At 40.3% G+C, this 22519-nt stretch overlaps 1 protein-coding gene across 10 annotated transcripts in view; it reads right to left on the bottom strand.

Moving 5' to 3' along the window:
- Window positions 1–22519, bottom strand: part of PCMTD1 (protein-L-isoaspartate (D-aspartate) O-methyltransferase domain containing 1) — a 45515-nt gene that overhangs the window by 21940 nt on the left and 1056 nt on the right. For 4 of the 10 annotated variants that reach the window (XM_054192004.1, XM_054192006.1, XM_054192003.1 and 1 more), the window contains exon 1: window positions 21309–21435. The exons of 2 other annotated variants lie outside the window; for them this stretch is intronic. Coding sequence is in view for 4 of the 8 variants with exons in the window: in XM_054191997.1 (XP_054047972.1) it covers window positions 998–1304 (307 nt within the window). In the remaining 4 variants the exon portion in view is untranslated. Of the gene's footprint in view, window positions 1–997; window positions 1423–10692; window positions 10806–21308; window positions 21436–22519 lie in introns of those variants that run through there. 4 more of the 10 variants (XM_054191997.1, XM_054192002.1, XM_054192000.1 and 1 more) reach the window with 3 other exon arrangements.

Genomic DNA, 22519 nt, shown 5'->3' with positions numbered 1-22519 from the left:
GTTATGTACCATTAGGGGTAATTTCTATTCTTAAATCAGTAAAAACCGACAACAGAAAGTAACTGAACTAATTGAAAATTAACAAACCAACTCGTCACACTTCAGCTGTGTATGTAAGTAAATATACACACAATGCTGATCTGTCAGCAACCAATGAAATACGAAAACTCCACGTAATACAATCAATAGGATCACATATATGAAAACTACATACGAAAATAAATGAAGTTATTTCATGTAATTAATTTTAGAAATTATTTGTTGGTACACATGCTCTGTATTCTAAATATTGTTGAAGGGGGGAGAATTTAAGCAGTTCTCTAAGGTAGGTTTTTTAATTTAGACAGCAATATTTCATTCCATCTTTTTCCCATACAGGAAATGTATCTGAAAATAGAAGAAAAACACAGTGCTAAACTCTTAAAATAATTTTTAAAACCTACAGACCTGCAGTGCTTAAACAATCTTATCAGTCTACATCCCCGAACTTTCTCACTCATAAAGTGATTATATAAATGTATTATAAAAGAATTGTTTGCAGGCTGATAAAGACTTATTTTTCAATTTTCTTCAAGAGTCATTAGCTTTTACAGTTTAGATTTTTCTTTCCATAAACTGAAAATCAAAACAGTAACCTAGAGTAAGTGCATAAACATGGTGCAAATGCAGACTAAATTTTTAGTCCTCAAAAATTGTTTATCTATGCCTTTTCCTTTTCATCAACAAAAGGGCTGTTTCCTTTCAAATAAGAATTTCAGACTATAGAAAGGCAAGCAGGAACAACTGCCTCTCTTCCAGAACATTCCATTAAATGGTACTGAACAGCAGTGTCAGTGAACAGCTTGTAGATGACATACAATATTGTAACACCTCAAACGCTCAGTTTTAAGTATAGTACTGTAATTTTTAACGGAGTAAAAGTAAAGTTTTACAGGATTTGTATAATCCTCTAAGAATATGCAGAAGCACTATATTAAAATAAAAATGTTCAAGTTACCTAATATTAATCCCACCATTGTACTCAAGTATCCGGTTCCACTACCCAGATTTAGAAAAGATAATCCAGGCTGAAGCTTCAGTGCTTCCATGACTTCAGAATAAATGCAAGGTGCTGACAAGTGTATGTTTCCATGCTTCCAGGCCAAGTCTTTATAAGCATTGTCCCTGTATCCTTCCAGATAATAATCACCACGATCAATTGCTCTGAAGGCTTGCTCCACACTCTCAGTGCGAATGTACTGAGCTTCTTTCAAGTTATCAATTAAGTCATCGTTGTCTTCTCCAGCACTCACAGCTCCTCCCATGATGAATTTCTATGATAATTTGATTAGTTTGCAAAACACATTAGGAGAGTTTTCCCCAAAAGTGTAAGTATGTAAAGGATTCTCAGTTCTTCTTTCAGAAGCACATCACAAACGAATCCTGGAAAATAGATATGTTTACATAACTTGAGTTTCAAAAGATAAACAAATCAAAACTATTAGAGGGTGATGAAATACTGTTAAGTATTGGACCACTTTATGAAGCAGAACTACTAAGTGTCAGCACAGATAGTATTTAATCAAAATCCTGCCCTTCAGATTTTAACTCAATCCAATGGTTTTCAGCTCAGCTTTAATATGTCAACATGGGGTATCTACATCAGCCATCAAGTTTAAGAGTTTATACTGAAAAACACTACAGTGCTAAGAACCTATCACCCCTATTACATACATTTTGGGGGACAGAAACTGTCTTTGGAGTAGCTCTAGCCCCATCCTGAGAACTAAGTGTCCAACAGCTGCTGGAGCACGTACCAACTTAGTTACATTTGAAAGGAACTGGGTTTACATGCTCTGATGTCACCCCCCAGTAGGAGACAAAGCCAGGGGTGTGGTGATGTCCCGGAGATGCTTCTCACAGACGTTCACTTTTGAGTTGAACCAGAATACTAGTGCAGACAAAGCCACACACTGCTCTGTTCTAGATTCAGCACAGGAAACACCTCGGAGTATCTGAGCTCCTCCTAATGCCTGCCATATTCACTAGAGGAGTACGAATTCCTTAAGTACCATGGAGTTTTCCACAGCTTGTCAGCTCTTAAGTGACCAGCAAGTTCCATGAATTCTACAGACTATATTAACTTCAAAATAACCCCTCCATATCTGTATTTTATGTACAGTTATTGCACTATTAATCACTGAACTCATAAAATCCAGATGTTAACATTTCAATGTTGTGTGAACTAACACTAAACAGAACACTGGAAGAAAGGAAAACAAGGAAGTTTACTCCACCACTTCTAGATGGCTAGAGTATCCATAGTGAGCTAGTTGTTAACGTTAGTTACAGAGTCAGCTTAGCTGAAAGAAGAAGAAAAAAGACTATCATGAATCTTGGTGCACGTTCTAGGGAACCTAGTTACAGGGAAGAGAAAAAAAAACACACAACAAAAAAAACCCAGACGCACTCATCCATGACTCTTTAATTGCATTGCTGAGTATTACCTTTTAAAAACATTCCACCTGCCTCTTCAAACCAGCATGTTTCACCAAGCATTCCTTTTAAAAAAATATGAATGTAATCTTTTACCTGAGAATATTCCAACACAATTCAGCAAATTCCTCGTTTGTACAAGCCTATTTGTGCAAATCCACAAGTCAGGAATTCACATACACAATCCAGATGCCCAAGGTTATTTAAGTTATCAGAATGAAGCTGGTTCCTAAGCTTACATTGTGGGGATCACCACAACACAATTTTTATGGTTAAACACTTTAAATGAAGAACCTTCTTAGAAGACATATGAAGCCTTTTCCACATGTTTAACAGGTCTCTATCAAAACAATACAATAAATCTTTCCATAAAACCAAATGGAAACTTCCAGAAACCACAAGCAACTTCAAGTTTGGTGGGTTCCCCACCCCCCATTGCAACATTAAATACTTCTGGAGTCTAAACCACCTTCCTGAAGGGTTAAACTGCAAACAGCAGATTTCTGAAGTTAAGCACTGTAACATCCTTGTGAATGCAAAAAATGTGCTCATGTGCTGGCCTGCGGTCTAATGAGTAGATACACTTTTCTGAACACCAAGCTCAGAATCAAAGGAGTACTTAGACTATCAAACATCAGTTCTGAGCGGGCATGTATAAAGATGCACATAATCCTAAATAAGGGAAAACTATGATTAAACTTTGAAATTTGCTTTGGCCTGCTATTTTCCTCTTGCTTTTAAAAAAAGTTTCTACAGTATTCAACACCAAAGTTGAACAATTCTTATCCCTCCCCTGTCTAAATGGCCACCACAAAACAGTCTTCCAACAAAGCAAATCTCATCTCTATTTGCAACTTTGACGGTCAGAAGTGTTTCCTTATCCTTGCCTTGCATTAATTCACATAAAACACGAAGTCATTAATAAAGCTGAGTACCAGTGCTAAAATATACATCTAGGTTTAAACTTTCAAGCATATGAGCTCAAATTACCAGATCATACAATCACAAAGCTTCTCCTTAATTACAAACATAGTTTATAGTGGGGAGAGTAAGGTCGGACTGCTGAGGGCTGCAAGAGCCGTGGTAAAATCATGGGGGGAAATGATGACTGTTCACCACTCATCTGTGCAAGATGTAAAACATCACTGGGGCAATTACCAACCAGCAGGAAAACCTCTGGTGAAAGCAGAAAAACTGCACTTCTCAACATCCTAGTGTTCCACAGTAGAGCGAGTAGGCCTGTGTGTCTTCAATCACACAGGAATAATGCCTTTCTATTTGTGAAAAAACTAAGGGACAATTTAGACAGGAAATATGCAACTTGAGGGATGATTTATTTTAGATGAAAAATAATTTGTAAAAATATTCCAGCCCTGCTCACTTGTCTGCACTTGCAAACCTAAAGCTTCAATTAACTACTGAACAAAATGATAGTTAACAAGTGATCTACAGTGACTAGAACAGTAGTTTTTGCCATCCCTTAACCCTGAAAAGGTCGTGACTGTCTTGAGATAACGCGTGGAAATAATTTTAACTAACAAATAAATGCAAGAACTGAGTTTCTTGAAGACTAATGCAGCTGCTACACTTGAGAAGCAGAACCACCACTTACAGCCCTACCTGCAGCGTGCATTCACTACCTCACACCAGCAGATGGAGAACTTCACCAACTATCTACACTCAACTGGTGAGCGGACAAATACACGAACGCCTCAGATAGAAAAAGGCAATCTTTCAACCTAAAATTCCTTTCAATCAAGAAAATGTCTTTACTAGTTCCACATAAAATTTCTTTCCTGTAAGTAAGATTTGCTAATTTCAATATACTCACTACACTAAAACAGAATTAACTGCTGTTTTCATTATTTTGTAATTTTACATTCTTAGTATTATCTGACAGCTAAAGTTACTGCGGTATCACAAGAGTTTCTACTGATGACACCCACCGAGTGTTTCATCTGCATCACTCGTTATCACGCAGAACCTCGAAGGCAAGAACAGAAGAGGTGTGCGACGCAGAATGCCACTGTGTGAAGTAGGGGAGAAAAAAAAAACCAACCAGAGAGCCTCCTCTCAAGAATGGGACACTTACGTAGTGGAACAGAGTGGCTAGCTGGAAGTGTGGTTGAAGGTTGTGTCTTATTCTGGATACAATGACCCTCGCTGAAAAAGGTGACATTAAGTAGAGACAGTGATATTGTTTGCTTTTTAGATATCTTGCTTTTTGTTTGTTTTCATTAATCAACTGTGGTGCTCTACTCTGGCCTCTACAGCTATAGATAAGCAAAAATGCTATTCAAGTGGAAAATATTTTTGTTAAAAAACAAAAACCACCCTAGGAAGTTAAAAAAACAGATCTTTTCATAAAAATTGACCTCTTGTGCTGCAGAGAAGTTTTTTGTGGTATTTTACTTCCCTCCAATGCTTTTATGTTTGTAAGCTTTTACTTTATGAAAGTAAAATTACTTGCTTCTAAGAGACAATAGATGTCTCAAGTCAGATACATTTTCTACTACTCTAAACACACAAAAGAAACCACCCCACAAGCTATTTTATCACAGCTGCAGAAAAAGGACAAGTTAGTCAAAGCTTCCTTGTGACAGCTGACCCAGGATCAAGATAAAGACAGCACAGCATACTATGATAACACTTTCTACATAGCTGTAAGTTCACAGAAAGCATCCTGTGAAGCTCACCCATACCTAAATTCAAACACACGCAGTTCACGCACAGCACGAGCAGCTTTCTGATGCCTATTACATTAAGAGGTACAAAAATTTCAGAAGAAAGGGCAAGGGTGCACAACAGTAGCAAAATGCAGCAGTTGCCTTTAGCTGTAAGAATCTTTGGAATACAGAAGCCAGCAGAAACTTTACTTTAGGACTTAAAATTTCAATTTAGTCTTGAAGTTCGTTCACTGATTAAAACTGTAATTAAAAAACTCCATTTCTCATTCCATACTACTCATGAATTTATTGTTACAAGTTGTAACACTTTATCTTGAAGTTTCTCCTCATATTTACAATAAAAATGGAATGTCAACACACTTTACAATTTCTGTAAAAATCCACACAACTGTATCACAACACCTCTGACCTGTTTCTGACCTAACCTGTAACCAATTTTACTGGTATTCCTTATCATCAATAATTTCTGATTTATTTTTTTTAAATATTGTCACAATCATTGAGCAGGTGTTCTTTGGCTATGTGAATCTAAGAGTGCTGACAATTTGAGTGCATTTTAATTCTTCACCATTTTATAAGCCATGTAAACCTGTCATTGAAGAAGTTAGTAATCAGATGTAAGTTTGGCAAGTTTTTTTTTTGCTAGCTCTCAAAAGGACACAAGTTTTCACATTTCAGAATTTTTACAAATATATCTGCACTTCAAGTTAATTCCTCAGATGCCTAAGGACTTGCACGCTCCCTTAAATACAGATTAAATACCATGCTAGAAAGGCGTCCAGTTAATTTGACAGAAAAAACCTTGCCTTTGCTAAATCCATACAATCTCAAATATCTTACAAATTTAGTAGCTTGTAATACTGACACATCATGACTTTAGATGACTCCTTAAAAACAGAAGTTTTTTTAGCTTACTAACTTAATTCTTGTTTGTTTTTTTTTTTTCAAAGGATGAAAAATAGAAAAGGAAATACAATAAATGGAATCAGCCATATTTCAAGTCTCCTCCTCAGAACCACTTCCACTAAAATACCAGCTTGGGGCACACCACACCACACAATCAAGATTGTGATACTTCAAACCCATAGGTGGCATACAGAATTGCTTGGTGAACCTTCCCCCTTACCCAGGAGGGGAGGAGGAGGAAGAGACAACAATAAACCACTGAGCTACTCACTGATATAGATATAGGAGTCAGTTGTTAGGTCTCCCCAAAAATAAATATTGTGTGACTGGCAATAGGAGGGAATTAGCCACGAATGCACACAAGGGCCTGAAACACTTTAGTTGATTTAAGAGTTTCAGACTCATTGCAAAGTCAGCAACAACACGCTGATCAGCATTTAGAGTTTCCCAGGCCATCGAGTGTTAGACCCAATTCTGTTCAGACTCAATTCGTGCCACTCCTGCAGCCATAATGAACTCAAGATCATGTCTTGCCTGTTCTTGTCCCGTCCATGACTCCTACAACAAAAGGACTCCATTTTAAGTTTAGCTTCCCCTTTCCTCCCAAGTATTTTAACAGTGCCGCACAAGAAGAAATTCAACTCTAAACTGCAGAGCTGAGCTTAAGATTTCAGCAGGACCTTTTGAATAAACAGAATGATTGATTACTATCTGAAAGGACAAGAGAAATGGTAACATTAGCTTCATCAGGCAAGGGCTGGAGAAAGCCAAAATATGAACCTATGCTGGAGGTAACTGTAGTAGGCAACTACAGAAATCAGAATGAACTGTGGGACACAAAGGTATATCACAATGAAGTCTCTACATTTTTTAAACTTTTATACACATGCCTTGCTGCTAAACTACTACTGACGGTAATAAAACATCTAAGTGCTTTGGAAAAACAGACACTACTCGAACTGCCTTCTCTTCCACAGCTATTTGCTTTGTCACTCCAAATAGCTGAGAAAGAAGGGAAACTGTTGTTTTCAGGATATATTAACACATTACTCAGTGCATTAAGGAAAACTCTACTGGAAACATTGCAAGTTTTCGAAGTCTAGACTCATCTCACTCAAAAACATTGGCTCCTAACCTACTGTTCAGTGGATTGTTTCAAGTAACTTTTCAAGTTAAACAGAAACAAGTACAAAAACAAGTACAGTCAGCCCTCCAATGTAACGCACTCCACAAAGCATACTTCAAGGTTCTTTGTAATATAGCAATGGAACAAGGAACAGACCACAGGATTAAAGTTAAGCCAAATGAATGTAAACAACTACAACTACTGACTTAACCTGAATTGCATTGACCTACTTTGGCAGAAAGTGTTTGTCAAGTCTGATGTAAGCTTAAGCCCTGATCCTCCTGGTTTGGCCTTCAACAGCTGTTTATACAAGATTCCAGGTGTGTGGTTGCTCTCACTCTTCCTCCACCCCCAGCCACCTGAACACACCAGACAGCACACGTGGTACTGCATTTCTCTCAGAAGATGCACTGAATCTTAGGGCACTCCAAAAAAAAAAAAAAAGTATCAGCAGTGACAAGCACACAGGCACAGATTTTATGATCAAGTGACCTTGACCTTGGTAGTTATGCACAGGCATAACTTTTGGACAAACCTTGATGAAAGTCTGCTGAACCCTTTTACTTTTTTTTCCCCTTACTTTTTATTTTTTTTTTTTTTAAACAGAGACAGTTTACAGGAACTTAAATTAAAAAATAAAAAAAACAACACAGAATTTTGTTGGTTGTCCACCCAGGGAAAAAAAAACAACACACCGGGTTTTTTTTTCCTTCTTTGGACTAAGATACATTCCTTTCTCAGTCTATGTTTTTTTCTATACTGGATTTGGTTTTCTCATCTGAAATTCCACCTACCTTCTTCACACGATGGCAAGGACAAAATGCCAAAAGGAACATTTTCTGTGTATCAGTTCTATATGCCAGACCTGTTTTCAGGTATGCTGATAAAGACTTTAAAACTCATTACCTTTTATTACAAAGCAGAGCAAAGAATCCTACGTATTTCCTGGATGGAACTTGCAACGCACAGCTTACCACCACATCCTGACTCGGTTCTCTTTACTGTTTAAAATCTGGGCAACCAAAAAATGTTTTCAAAGCTCAGCCTCCCAGGCTTCAGAAGCAATTTCTTCTTCAAAGTCTCCCCCCTGTGACACCACATAAACATGTTCTGAATGCCTCCTTGCAAACAAAGTAAGAGTTCACCATTCCCACCCGAGGTAGCTAGCAATGTAGCTTGCAACACTGGGGTGAAACCTAAAATACAGGATAGTTTCTGAAATTTCAAGGTGTAGATCTATACCCAATAAGTACTAAAGCAGCCCTATACCCTCAAAGAATAAGTCCTCAGCTGTGGTCTCTATCTAAGGCTGTGCTTATGATTCTCCAATAGTTGTCACTATGGTCACCGCAGACCCAGCTTCAGCATTCACATCCTAGAATACCCTGTGGGCCACTTTCGTGCATGGTTTAAGCCCAGCCAGCAGCTCGGACTACACAACTGCTTCCTCACTGCCCCAGCTGGGATGGCAGAGAGAACTGGAAGAGTGACAAAACTTGTGGGTTGAGATACAGACAGTTAATAGGTAAAGCAAAAGCCATGCACGCAAGCACAGCAAAACAAGGAATTAATTCGCTACTTCCCATCGGCAGGCATCTCTAGGAAAGCAGGGCTCCACCACACATAACAGTTACTTGGGAAGACAAACACTGTAATTCCAAGTGTCCCCCCCTTTATATACTAGGCACGACATGACACGGCACGGAATATTCCTTTGGTCAGCTGGGGTCAGCTGTCCTGGCCACGTTGCCTCTCAGCTTTTTGTACACTCCCAGTCTACTCACTGATGGAGCAGTGTGAGAAGTAGAAAAGGCCTTGAGAGTTTAGCAACAACCGAAACCACCAGTGCGCTATCAACACTACTTCTCATCCCAAATCCAAAAACGCAGCACTACATCAGCTGCTAGCAAGAAAGTTAACTCCATCCCAGCTGAAACCATGACAGCCACTGACCTTTCTTAATTATATCCTGCAAAAACTCCCTGCTGAAAGACAGGAAAGCTGTCTCACTGCCCTAGTTTACTGACTCAATCACTAGTAAAGAGCATCTGTTGGTCATCTGCACAAAATTATTTTTCCCCCCATTTCCCACCTCAAATACATGAGATCTTTGGGAGCTGCATACCTACAAGTGTTTTGAATCTAGTCATTCATGTTACAAAAAGCTTTAAATTGGGACCAAGCACAGAATCATAGAATCACACAATTGTTAGGGTTGGAAGGGACATTAAAGATCATCTAGTTCCAACCCACCCTGCCATGGGCAGGGACACCTCCCACTACATCAGGTTGCTCAGAGCCCCATCCAGCCTGGCCTTAAAAACTTCCAGGGATGGGGCTTCCACCACCTCTCTGGGCAACCTGTGCCAGTGTCTCACCACCCTCATGGTGAAAAGCTTCTTCCAAACGGCCAGTCTGAATCGTCCCATCTCTAGTTTTAATCCATTCTCTCTAGTCCTACCATTACCCGACATCCTAAAAAGTCCCTCACCAGCTTTCTTGCAGGCCCCCTTAAGGTACTGGTAGGCCACTATAAGGTCTCCTCAGAGCCTTCTTTTCTCCAGACTGAACAACCCCAGCTCTCTCAGTCTGTCCTCATTAAGAGAGGTGCTCCAGCCATCTGATCATCCTCATGGCCCTTCTCTGGACACGTTCCAGCATGTCCATATCTCTCTTGTAGTAAGGGCTCCAGAATTGGACGCAGTACTCCAGGTGGGGTCTCACGAGAGCGGAGTAGAGGGGGAGAATCACCTCCCTCGACCTGGTGGCCATGCTTCTCCTGATGCAGCCCAGGATACGATTGGCTTTCTGAGCTTCAAGTGCACACTGACAGCTCATGTTGAGCCTCTCGTCTACCAGCACCCCCAAGTCCTTTTCTTCAGGGCTGCTCTCAAGCCAGTCACTGCCCAGCCTATATGGGTGCTTGGGATTGCCCCAACCCAGATGGAGGACCTTGCACTTGGTCTTGTTGAACTTCATGAGGTTGGCATGGGCCCACTTCTCCAGCCTGTCAAGGTCCCTCTGGCTGGCATCCCTTCCCTCCAGCATGTCAGCTGCCCCACACAGCGTGGTGTCGTCGGCAAACTTGCTGAGGGTGCACTCTATGCCACTGTCCATGTTGCTGATGAAGATATTAAACAAGACCGGTCCCAGTACTGATCCTTGAGGGACTCCACTTGTCACTGGCCTCCACTTGGACATGGACCCATTGACAGCCACTCTTTGGGTGCAGCCATCAAGCCAGTTCTTTATTCACTGAATTGTCAGTCCACCAAAGCCATCCCTTCTCTTAAAAGGATTTGTTAGTACCCAATTTCACAGTAAGTTTTAATTTAGCCATCATCTGCCATAAAATCTTTGTTAAGAAATGCTATTATTTGTAAAATGAAAAAACCTTCATTGATGAGAGACTGACGAGACAATAAACAGCTCTGGAATACCCCTATTAGCCCATCTTTGCAAAAGTCTCATGAGATTTTAAGCACTTGACATTATTACCTGTGCAGAAGACTTTAGTCTGTCAGGCATAAAGAGTTTGCCCATTACTGACAGACAGTATTAATAGCCAGTTGTTGATCAGTCCCCAGAAGCAGCTCCTCCTCATTCTGAAGCAGATGAACAGAAGTGCTGATAAGAAAATAGTCTCTTAAGTAGTCTGAAAATCACTTTCCAAAGCAGTAAGATGCTGTTAGCTAGTATCATAGGAGAACCAAAGGACCAAAATTTCTTATGCATCAGTCCAGCGACACTGTCTACAAGATTTAAAAAAAAATTTCTGTTATTTCAGTAATTTCAGAGAGTAGTGTTAACTGCTAACAAAAGTCTGAATACCTGATTGACAGTGACAAGAATGGATGCCTACAGCAGAGTATGACGCAGCTTGAGTGGTGGAACTAGGCAGTTCCTAGCAATACTACTTCATCAGAGCAGCATGGTTATGCTTTTTTTCACAGTACACAGTGATAAGATGTTAACAAAACAACAGTTTCAGCCTGTTACTTACTATTAGAGGTCAGCTACATGCAAACTGCTGATTACATCTCAAGAGGTTGTATGTATACCTTTATGAGTGAATGAACACTAGCTCTGCCACAATTTTGTGCACCCTGTAGCATCCCATCAACTGTAGATTTCAAAACAATTAGTATTGCTTCTCTACCCACACCAGTCCAAAACGTTTGGTGGGGCTTGTTTGTAAGACACTGCATAAAACAGTCTCATCTCTGGAAAGCCTAAGATGGCTTAGTGACCTGTCAAAGTTCCACTGAAAGATTTCAGCTTAACCCAATGTCCAACATATAGAAGAAGCCCTATCCTTCCTCTGACATGAAAGAGGTGCACAAAGAACCTAGCAGTCCTCTTATAGCACACTCTTTTTAACGGTCTCAGCTCCTGAGCTGTGTGCCTACAGCTCTGCCTATTCCCAGGCTACAACTATCTTAAGACTGTCCACTGGGCCTAACAGACCCACAGAAACAGGAGGTACCAGGTAACAGTGACTTGTTCACTGGCAACACTAAAATATCAGGACTTTCTAAGACAGATATGTATGAATCAGTGATGGTTAATACATACAGATGTCTGATATTCACTGAGTCTGTCTCATGCACCTGTTTTTCAGAAGCGAAACTGCTGTCTGCGCACATATTTCACAGGAATTAGTGACCTACAGAGTGACCAGGCTGCAAAATTCATTGCCACAATAAACAGCTTTGTACAAAGGTATTTAACAGAGAATACTCATTTCAAGCAGGTTTATATAAGCCGTAACAGTCAAATGTTAAGAATGAGAAAAACTGTAAAGATGTGTAAAAACCAACCAAACAAAAACCACTAAACAATCACTTTTGGAATGTGTAATCCTGTTCAGTCTCAAAAGGCATACAAATGACACAAAAATTTCGGCAATTTTTAACATTACCCTGATCATAGGCCAACTAAGACACCTTGACATAAAGGACATGCTGAATACTCAATATCTTTTAAAACAAGACCTGTTTAAACAAGACCTGTTTCTTTTAATGAAAGGAAATGCTTAATAATGTAGTTTGTGGTGGCCAGAAGGTTACAAACCACAGTAAAATATAATGCTCCTTTACTTTCAGTATCACCTTCAGACAGCAACCAGTAACAGCAGGACAGGAAAGAGAATCCTCTTTTATAACAAAACACAAAGCAGCTTTAGTGCAAGAACTGAAAGACATTTCCCTAACCTTTCACCACAAATGTAGTTTCTGCAGCTATAGTTCTTAAGCAGATCAAGTCACAGTTCACATAATTTTGAATAGGTAAAATGTGGCCCATGACAAAATATTCACTATTTCAGCCAGTGCTAAAGTTCAAAAGCTTATTGCACATAAACATTTCAAGTTATTTAAATAACTCACTTCCAGCAGCAACAGAACAACATAGGCCTGTTGCCTTTAGCAAAAGAAAATAGAAATGAGGTCAAGTGTAAAAATAGTAGATGGTTACATTCCTGACACTTGAAACCTCATCTTAGAGCTATGCATTTACTGCAGTCTCAAAACAAAACAAAACAAAACAACACAACCCAGGCCCAAATAAAAAACAAAAATACCGAACTTGATCAAGCTCCAACTGCATTAAAATCTTTGGGTTTTCTGATCCTTCCAAATATATCTAAAAGCACCAAAACAGCATGCAATAATCACAGCATAAAAGACTTTTAATACTTATTATCAAAATATTTACTTTCATAGCCTGAGAATCTCTATTTTTATTTATTATGTGTCATCCTTCTTATGAGATGCTAAACAAATAAAATTAAAGAAAAAAATGAAGTCCTGATCCTGTTTACTAGATTCTTAAAATAGCCCAGCGCAATACAACAATATGTTTTGAGAAGATACTTCATTACTCAGGCTTGTAATCCTCAAGAGGGAAGAATGAGCAAGGCCAACTCCTTTTTCCTGCTTCTCTTCCTCAGAATCATGATAGAAGGTTCTTTCACTGATGCAAACTTCCAGAAGCAGCACACTTGGATTCATCAATTTTTTCAAATGTTACTTGTTTACTAAACCATATGCACACTAACAGTTGCTTTTATCTTGTCAAATAAAGCAATGGTTATCTACTTGCCCCTAACTTTCTTCTTTTTAATCCCCAAATCCTGCATATCTCCAAGCACCTCACATTTAAAGTCCATGTGATAATCTGCCTCATTCTCCAGACACACTGTAAATCCATGAACAACATACCCTAAAATGATGGGACCTTGACCATAAATCCCTATTTCTTAAGATGTCCAATGCCTACTTTATATAAAGCAGGGATTAACTATCCCTTCATGGTTCTTACCAAAGGAAAAGTGGTAAGGTTTATCAAAATTTTCAAAATGTACAAATTAAGTATGAATTAAATCTACTTTTAAAAATAAATCTACCAAAGATGTCTCAACACAAATGCAAGTCACCCAGAAAAGAAATAAACTCCTTATTTTACAATTTGAAAGGCTAAAGCATTAGCACTGTACAAAAGCCTGTTCTACAAAGTTTCATGCAATCATTCTAGCATTCTCCCTGTTCTGTTGCTATTAAAATACCCTACTTTGAGGTACCATTTCAAAGTATTGCTTTTGTAACAGCATCACTTTAATTCACACCTCTGTGGCCAGCCAGTAACTTCTACCATAAATTTTCAACTGGGCTTGCAAATGATTAAACAGATTATTTGCCAGCACATAACCTAACAGAGTTAACTTTGTTATGTGATAAAAAGCTAATCTGCACAAAGAAAAAAGAGCAGAGAGGCACGCTTGCAGGTGTTGGAACCCACCTAGACACCCTGACCTAGCTGCTCCCAGGGCTATCACAGGAGAACCATCAGCTCCCCTCACTTCCCCACCACCAGCAGGCCTCTCCAGGGCACTCTTCAGATTGAGAGGTGTGGCTGCTCACAGGGATCCCAGATTTATCATGGGAGGCAGGGGAAAGGCACCTGGGGACTGCACAAGTCCTGTTATGGGATGTTTAGGGGAGAAACCAAAGGTGGGGAAGGGGAGGGATCAAAGCGGCTTGGGGAGAAACAAACATGGGAAAATAGGGCTATGGTAACAAGAGGGACAGGTCACCTGTGAACAGGTTGCAGGTCAGTATGCATGTCTAGCTGTGCTCTGCCCTGAATCACCACAGTCTGTCCCGTCTGCTCATTAATCTCCTTTTGTAACTGTTTTCCTGGGGCTCTATTCAGTGTGCATGCCTGTCTACGTGACGAGTCTGGCCACAGGCACCAGTGGTGCCAGCAGAGGAAGGGGTGAGCTCTTGGAAGTCAGGATGTGACCACAGGGAGTTGCAAGCTGGACTAGCCAGCAAAGTATCAGCGTGGCCCAGGACCTGAGGATGGGGCAGACTGTTCAAATAAGGCAAGTGAAGGAGCTAGCTGCTGGAGAAAAACTGGGGTCCAAATGAGCTGCTGGAGAATCTGTGGTGTTCAGGGTGGGGGAAAGCTGAGCATGAGTGTGTGTGCAAGAGGCAATGGTGGATAAATGGACCCAACAGCCAGTTTCAAGGTAGAACAAGTATCTAAACCCAGCAACTGGAAGGGTCCAGTTCTGGGCTCCCTGGTTCAAGAGGGACAGGGAACTGCTGGAGAGGGTGCAGCAGAGAGCTACCAAGATGATTAGGGGACTGGAACACCTCTCTTATGAAGAAAGGCTGAGGGATTTGGGTCTCTTCAGTCTGGAAAAAAGATGACTGAGGAGGGATCATATCAACACTTATAAATACTTAAAGGGTGGGTGTCAGGAGGATGGGGCCAGGCTCTTTTCAGTGGTGCCCAGCGACAGAACAAGAGGTAATGGGCACAAACTTGAGCATAGGAAGTTTCACCTAAACATGAGGAGGAACTTCTTTACCCTGAGGGTGGCAGGGCACTGGAACAGGCTGCCCAGAGAGGTGATGGAGTCTCCAACTCTGGAGACATTCAAAACCCACCTGGACGTGTTCCTGTGTAACCTGCTCTAGGTGACCCTGCTCTGGCAGGGGGGTTGGACTGGATGATCTCCAGAGGTCCCTTACAACCCTGTGATTCTAGCAAACATTCAGCTTGACCATCCAGAAAGTGCAACAGGATAAGGCCACTGGTGCTTTTTATGCTTGCATTAGTGCCGTTTTCTGCGGTGATGTGGTGGCCAACTACGTATTTATGTACATACGTGCTGAATACAAGTGTTTCTGTGCTACTGAGAGTACGTGCTTAGCCTCACTAGTGGCTGGACCTAGGGCCATGCACACGTAAATTAAGAACTAGAAATACTTGAACAAAATCCCTTATACACCTTCTTTAAAAGCCAAAACCAAAATACATAAGCACATTTTTAACTTGAAAATGTTTCTGTACTATTGTGGGGTTTTTTTGTCTCCAGGTATGAATCAAGTACTATTGCAAATACAGCTCCCAAGTTAAGGTTTACTTACAGTACAGACAACAGCAGATGTGGGCTGGATGAGATTTGGAGCATTCAGGAAAGCTTCAGTTACTATTTCAAGATATTCATACAAATTTTTCACCAAGAAATGGAAGCTGAGAACGTTTTATCATTGCTTGTGTAGCAGCTGTGCACTTACACAGCATATCTTCATCCCCACAATCCTATCCCTTCAGGTTTTTTTTTTCAGCCATACAAAACACATGGTTTTCATCTGAGAGAAGTGTAGTTTAAAGATATAACACAAGAGGCTGCTGCAATCACATAACCTGCCGTAGTTATATCACGAACTACCCCAATTTATCCCGAGCATCCCAGAATGGAGGAGTCAAATCCTACACTGACTTTTTCTGACCAACTGAATTACTCCAGGAGACATCACAGAATCTCAGGAAACTCAAAAGTAATGAGTCTTAGTCATAATGAATGCATAATTAACTGAAGTAAATAAGCAGAGACTAAGGCCTATGGGATTTATAATGTCGCAACTGTCAGCTCAACAGAAGTTCTCAAGAAAATCAGCAACTGAACTTTTCTGTGTCCTTCCAGTTTCACTGACCTGTCTGCAATAATGCCAAATTTAGAATTTCTTGAAGGAAGAACACAGCAAAGCTTAAGCAACTAGACAGCAGGTGACTAGATTCAATGGAAACAAAACCACAGTTCATTCTCAAAAGGGTAAAAGGGGAGAGTTTTGCAAATGAACATCAGTCACATGCCCCAGCAGAAATGCCAGCAAAACCCCACCTGCCAGAATCCAACAAAAACAACAAGAGTAAACAAGAAGTTTATGAGTCTCAGGCAAAGATTTTCAGCTGAAATCAAATTCTTTAGTGGCAAGCTAGTGTCCTAGTAGAAATACTCACAGCATTCATGATTACTTGAAATTATTAGTACTGTAGAAGTATTAACCTTTTGCTTTCTCTGCTGAAATTAAGCATCTCCTTTAGTGAACTTCAAAGTTCACTCTTTCAGAAATGCTAACTTGCATACATTTTAGCTATACCTATTCAAGCAAAACCAATCATGTTGAAAAGATGATTACCAGGATAGGGGCTCCAATTCTTCTCTTTAACTTCTATATATAGACCATTATATAGTAAAGTGGCTCCTTCTTTCAAATATACATCAAGAAAACCACATGGTGATTCCTGAATATCCGCTGAAAACATCTGCTACAGAAAAAACACAAATAAATTCTCCGAATAGTAACCACTTCTCATTTTCTCCCAACCACACTGTCCTAATTCCTTTTTCAATGTTAAAACAACCATTTAGAGGAATCAAGTCTTTCATTTGAGACACAGACACCACAGGCATATCTACTGCTGGATGTGATTCACTAGCTGACTACTACCATAAACAATTCCAATGACTTTATTACCTCACTTATGGAAGCCATAAATTGATGCCGGTATCTCTTTTTGGAGAAGCAGCTTTTTTGTAATTTTTTTTTAAAATACAAATTATTAAGACATGTCATCTCTGAGATGTTCTCTTTGGAATTTAGTTCCCTTTCACTCCTGAAGACGACAGGAACTGATAGCAAATGCTGTTTGTTTTGCTTGAGGGATAGTACCAATACACTTACTTTGAGCAGTCACATTCAGGAGTGCGAGCGCTGTGTGTCTACTATATTACTGCATACCGCCTTTCACTACATCTTACACTATTATTGTATAGGGACTCTGATTTGACTCTAACTCCTACCGCTAAATCTGGAAAATAAATTGCAGACATAAGCTGGAAAAAAAAAAAAAACCAAACCACTTTTCAATGACAGTTAGATGCCTCCTAGTGGAACATTATCCAGTATCACAAAGTTGTTGCTACTCATCCTGAAAAGTTTTCAAGATTGATTAATTTGCCATTAGAAATATGCAACTGTCATTTAAGACTTTAACAAGACAATTGTTAAAAAGGAAGAAATAATCATGATTACCAACAGCTTTAATAAGCATTATCTATTTAGAAATCATGCAAAGGTAAGTTTTTGTAATAATAACAGCAAGCCTTTGATACTTGCAATGTGACTCAGGTGCTTAAACACAGACATCTAGTGCTATTTTAGGTACTTATGCTAACTATAGGCTACTTGGCCTATGATATGGCAACAATTAGTATTAAGTAACACAACAGAAAACTCTTCTGCCCACATCCTGTCCTTGCTTCCCCACAAATAAACAAGATGAGCTGCCGTTGTTGTTTTAACACTCCTAGACAGAACATAAACTGCATAAAGCTGGGGGATGTGTCTTTTGAAAGGAACGCAACAGTTGGGACTAGAAATGCAACCAGATAAAAGTTAAGGCGTCATCGGCCAAAAGACTCATAAGAAAAGACAAGAAAAGAATGAAACTGGAGACCCTCTGACTTGTAACCAGAATATGCAATCTGTCATCATCATTTTCTAAAAACTCTCAGACATCCTGTTCACAGTCACTACACTGCCATACGACTGGTTGGTCGTTCATGTATTCTGTCTGTGTGTGTGTATAAACACACACAATCTCCAGGAAACCATGCACGTTAGCAAACAAGACTGTCCCTTCTCTAACTGATCAGCTCCTCTACTTAGACTTATCCTGCCTGACATCTATTTTTTTAAACTTTGGAAGAATGTAGGCCTTCAGTATACCCTGTCTCATAACTAGCAGGTCCATGCTGTCAACTCAAATGCCCTATAGCACCTTCATATAAATGTCCCTCATGCAAGATTCCAAACATCCCACATCACTATCATATCACTTGCACTAAGCCTGTTAGGTTTTAAACCTACTTTTAAGTTTTCGCCAGCAAGGTCTGGATTGTTTCCTCAAACGAGCTTTTAAACATTAATTCCATTTGTCATCTTTTACATCCTAGAAACACTGCAAATCCAAGTTCAGCATTTGTTTTGCAACTGTATGCTGAGCAAATACTACTTTGAGAAAATAAGGAGTGAAATGCAATACTTGAGAGAAATTCTAAGCCTCAATATTTTACATCACCTTACAACACTCGCAATATCTTAGATCTACAACTTCGTGCACCTCAGAACGCAAAGTTCTGCATTTGTAATAAACTAGATATTTACATCCTTTATTTGATAAACACTATACAAAACAAAGCTGTAACTCCAAAATTAGCCTTCATTAAATGCATCTTCTAAGCAGTGGGCTCGAAATCTTTTACTGCCCCATGATAGCCCTCTACCCAGAGGAGAGGTTTACTCCTGCTCCACAGTCACCTCCCCACTCTAGAACTCCCCCATGTGAAAACACACCAGAATCTGTAGTCTGAGAGTTACCATGGTGATTCCTGATGTCACCTCTAAACTATTTTAGGGCTATGGAGTTTGGAGTTTTGTCTTTTTTTTTTTTTTTAAACTGCTCTATGATGACTTCTAAACCAGTATTTTCTCCGCACAAAAAAGGATGAGTTTTATTTTTGTGCTTCAACTTATACGACTAATAGAATTCGTTGAGAAATAAGTCACATACCAACTGCGGTCACAATGGACAAGTGATGGACACCACAGTTACTCTCTGGATACAACTTCCAATACTTCTTGCTTTCAGAAAGAAGTTTCTTAGGACTAACTGCCATTTTCAAAGACATCTTTACTTTCATTTTACTTTTCCTTTAAAGATTTCCAATAAGCTTCTGATGAGAAGTACATTTAACACAAATCCACACACATACACTCATCATGATTTCAAGCTCCTTGGGTTTAGTTCACACTACTGTCAAATTTGCTGTAGCAACACTAACTCTGAAACATAAAGTTGGCATGACATACCAGGACAGAAAAAGGATAGAGAACTAACACTACTGTTGTGAGTGGCAGCCAACTAATCTTTCAGTCCTGCAAATAATTATATTCAGCATCCTAAGCTACTACAAATTCTACCCTTTCTTCCAAGGCCCACAGTCCAGCCCAACTGCCTTAAACAACATAGCAGCAGCAATTGCTTTAAGAGCTTGTGTTAAGCAGGCCTGAAGGCTCCCATTAATAATAAGTTCCAAAGTAACTGGAGCACAGTAGTTATCTCCTGATGTTTTAATGTAATTATACCCATAATATTTAATATAAACTACTTCACTTTACTCCCCAGAACACCATAAAATAAAGTGGAACAGTGTGATCACACTTCTGCAAAGCAGATACATCAAAAGAATTCTCCACCAAAAAATCCACACCTGTTGGCTGAAGATGATGAAGCAGAGACCAACTTCTGACCCTACTGGAAAATTCCTAGAGTGCCCTTAGGCCAGTCACATACCTGTTTATTCATTTGCAAAACAAGATGGCGCATACATTCTTCCCAATTTTGCTTTGGGAAATTTACATTCTAAGTAGGTAAAATAAATGAGATAATATTCAAATACTCAAGAGTGCCAAGTGGGGTAGAGTTCAAGACACTTTTCTTACACAGAGAATTAATTAATGATCAGCTACAGAGCACCACTTCCAGTTTGGGGTAAAATAGCAGATCTGTGACATTCCTGCTGAAAATGGGAACAAAGCAGGAAATTAAGAGAACAAATATATGTAAAGACGCTTCTCATCCAGAAACCATGACTGTACTCTCAGGTGTTTCTCACCACGCACTGAAGACTGGGATGAACATTCACATACTGCCTAGCTATTTCAGAATTGCTTTGAATGTATTTGCTTTGGTGAACTCATAAAAATCCTGGCATAAACCTTTCTGGAACACTGCATGGAAAAATTGTCTTGCCTATATTGAGTTTTGGCAGCATCTTTGGGAAAAAAAGCCCTGTACTACTAACCATGTCTTGCAGTAGGAACTTCAAATTTGATCTCTGTGTTACTCTTTCTTCTTTCAAGTTTGCATAAAAATTGTGACAGGCAATATGGCTCTTTAGAGACTTCCACCTGCACTGGTATCATGCCTAAGCCTACCTTTAACTTCAGAATACACGCTTACCATCTCAAAGCAACTGCACTTTAAGTTTACAGAAACACAGCCAAGTGACTGCTCTGATATGGTCCGGCACAGGCACAGAAAACAATAATACATGTCTGGCAGTCAGGTTCTATTCTTAGTCTCCTATTAGGCAGAGGCCTCTTCGAAAGGAGCTGCTGCAGCTTGGAGCAGTTACCGACAGGCAAACAGAAGATTGAGCAACAGAAACCACCAATATGCCAAAATTAGGACTACAAAAATGGCAAGACTTCATAAATTTATAAACAGAGTACTGCAAGATTGAAACTAGCTGGTCAAATATCTAAAGTAAGTCATGACACGAAGTCTGAGACTGGATGAAGAAAACCCAGAGAGAATGCCAATTAGGAGAGGCAGAAAGATTTTTAGAATAATTCTGGAGTGAAGATCGGAGATTATGCAGAGAACAAACCTAATCCTACACAGACACAGTGACAACATTTGGCCATCCAGTATTATATATTTTTTCTGTTTCTGTGATTTCATTACATTCTCCTCACTGCAGACCTCCCAACAACATCCAATTGTTTTTTCTTGCATTTCTGAAGGACACTGACTGTGGTAAAGAACATCTGGCTAAGTGACCATCTCCAAAGACCTCATTGTGGCTGTCTGACCTCACTCACATACTTCTTACATCCTTATCACATTATATTCATTCACCCAAGGGCAGTTAAAATACCAATAGATCTTTCACACATTTGTCCACCTACACATCCAAAATATTTTTCAAGTTTTCCCAACAAATCAGGCAGGAGTTCTGCAGAAAACAGTTCCGTTTATCCAAGCCTGATTCCTTCCAGAGATGGTCTGCCCAGTGCCCAGAGTAAGGTAAGGGTCCTGTGGAGGAAAAAAAAAATGTATCACACACATTACAATTCATTTGCAAGAATAAGGAATTATGATACAAAGGCATTCTTAAAATACACTCTGATCATTTACTAACTTTAAGCCTCAGATATATTGCATCTTCCATCTTAAAAGCATACTCTGTAATACAGAGGGCATAAGGTCAAGAGGGATTGGGTATCCTCATTCATTCACTGAAGTGCTGACTAGCCTTACCTGTGTCTCTTTTTTGAGTGTCTCAAAGTTTACCCCTCGTTATCAGAAGGAACCTTATTTCCTTGCAGTTCAACTGTGCTTGACTTTTACTTGACAGGAACAGAAAATACCCACTAGAAGAACAGTAGCTACATGGGCACTGGTAAGTACTGCAAGGACACAAGCATTCTCCACACATTGCAGCAGTTCAGTACTTCCATCTCTTCTCTCACGCAGACCCTAAAGACGTTTTCCTTCATCTTCCACCACGAAAAATGAACACACACACACGCGCGCACGCCCCTTCCCATCATAGGAGATTTGGGTTGTTTTTCTTCCCCCCTTTTGCTGCCAAAGACTACAGGGCTGTACAAAGCAGGCCCAGGCTGCTGACTGCGTATCAAATAAACGCCAAGATTCCTTCCCCCTCCGCCCTCCCTTCCCCTTCCTCCAACTTCACTGCGAGCCGCTGACAACTGCCGAGGCAGCAGAGTGGGGGGGGGGGAGGAGGGCGACGACAGAGGCGAGAGAGGACCTGCACATGCACAGAAGAAGGCGGCCCGAGGCTCCGGGCCGAAGAGGATTCACTTTAACCGCAGACCGCAGCTCAGCTACAGGCAGACGTGACCCCGGGCCGCCTCCCCCGAACCAACAGATAACAACAAAGAAAACAGCCCGGGGAGGAGGTGGCTACCCCGCGGCGAGTTTCTGCTCCTCCCCTCACGCTGCTCCCAGCCAAAACACAGACCTCAATGTAAACAGAGAGAAATGTGCGCGTATGGCGGAGCGGGGCGGGGGGGGGGGTGCACAGCCATGCTCCTTCCCCGGCGGCTGCCGCCACTAACGCCCACCGCGGCTTCGGGGCGGAAAAGCGAAGTTA

Source organism: Rissa tridactyla, chromosome 2, assembly GCF_028500815.1.
Source record: "Rissa tridactyla isolate bRisTri1 chromosome 2, bRisTri1.patW.cur.20221130, whole genome shotgun sequence".
Lineage (NCBI taxonomy): Eukaryota > Metazoa > Chordata > Aves > Charadriiformes > Laridae > Rissa > Rissa tridactyla.
Note: the sequence above shows the minus strand (reverse complement) of the source record. Positions and strands in the feature narration are given on the sequence as shown.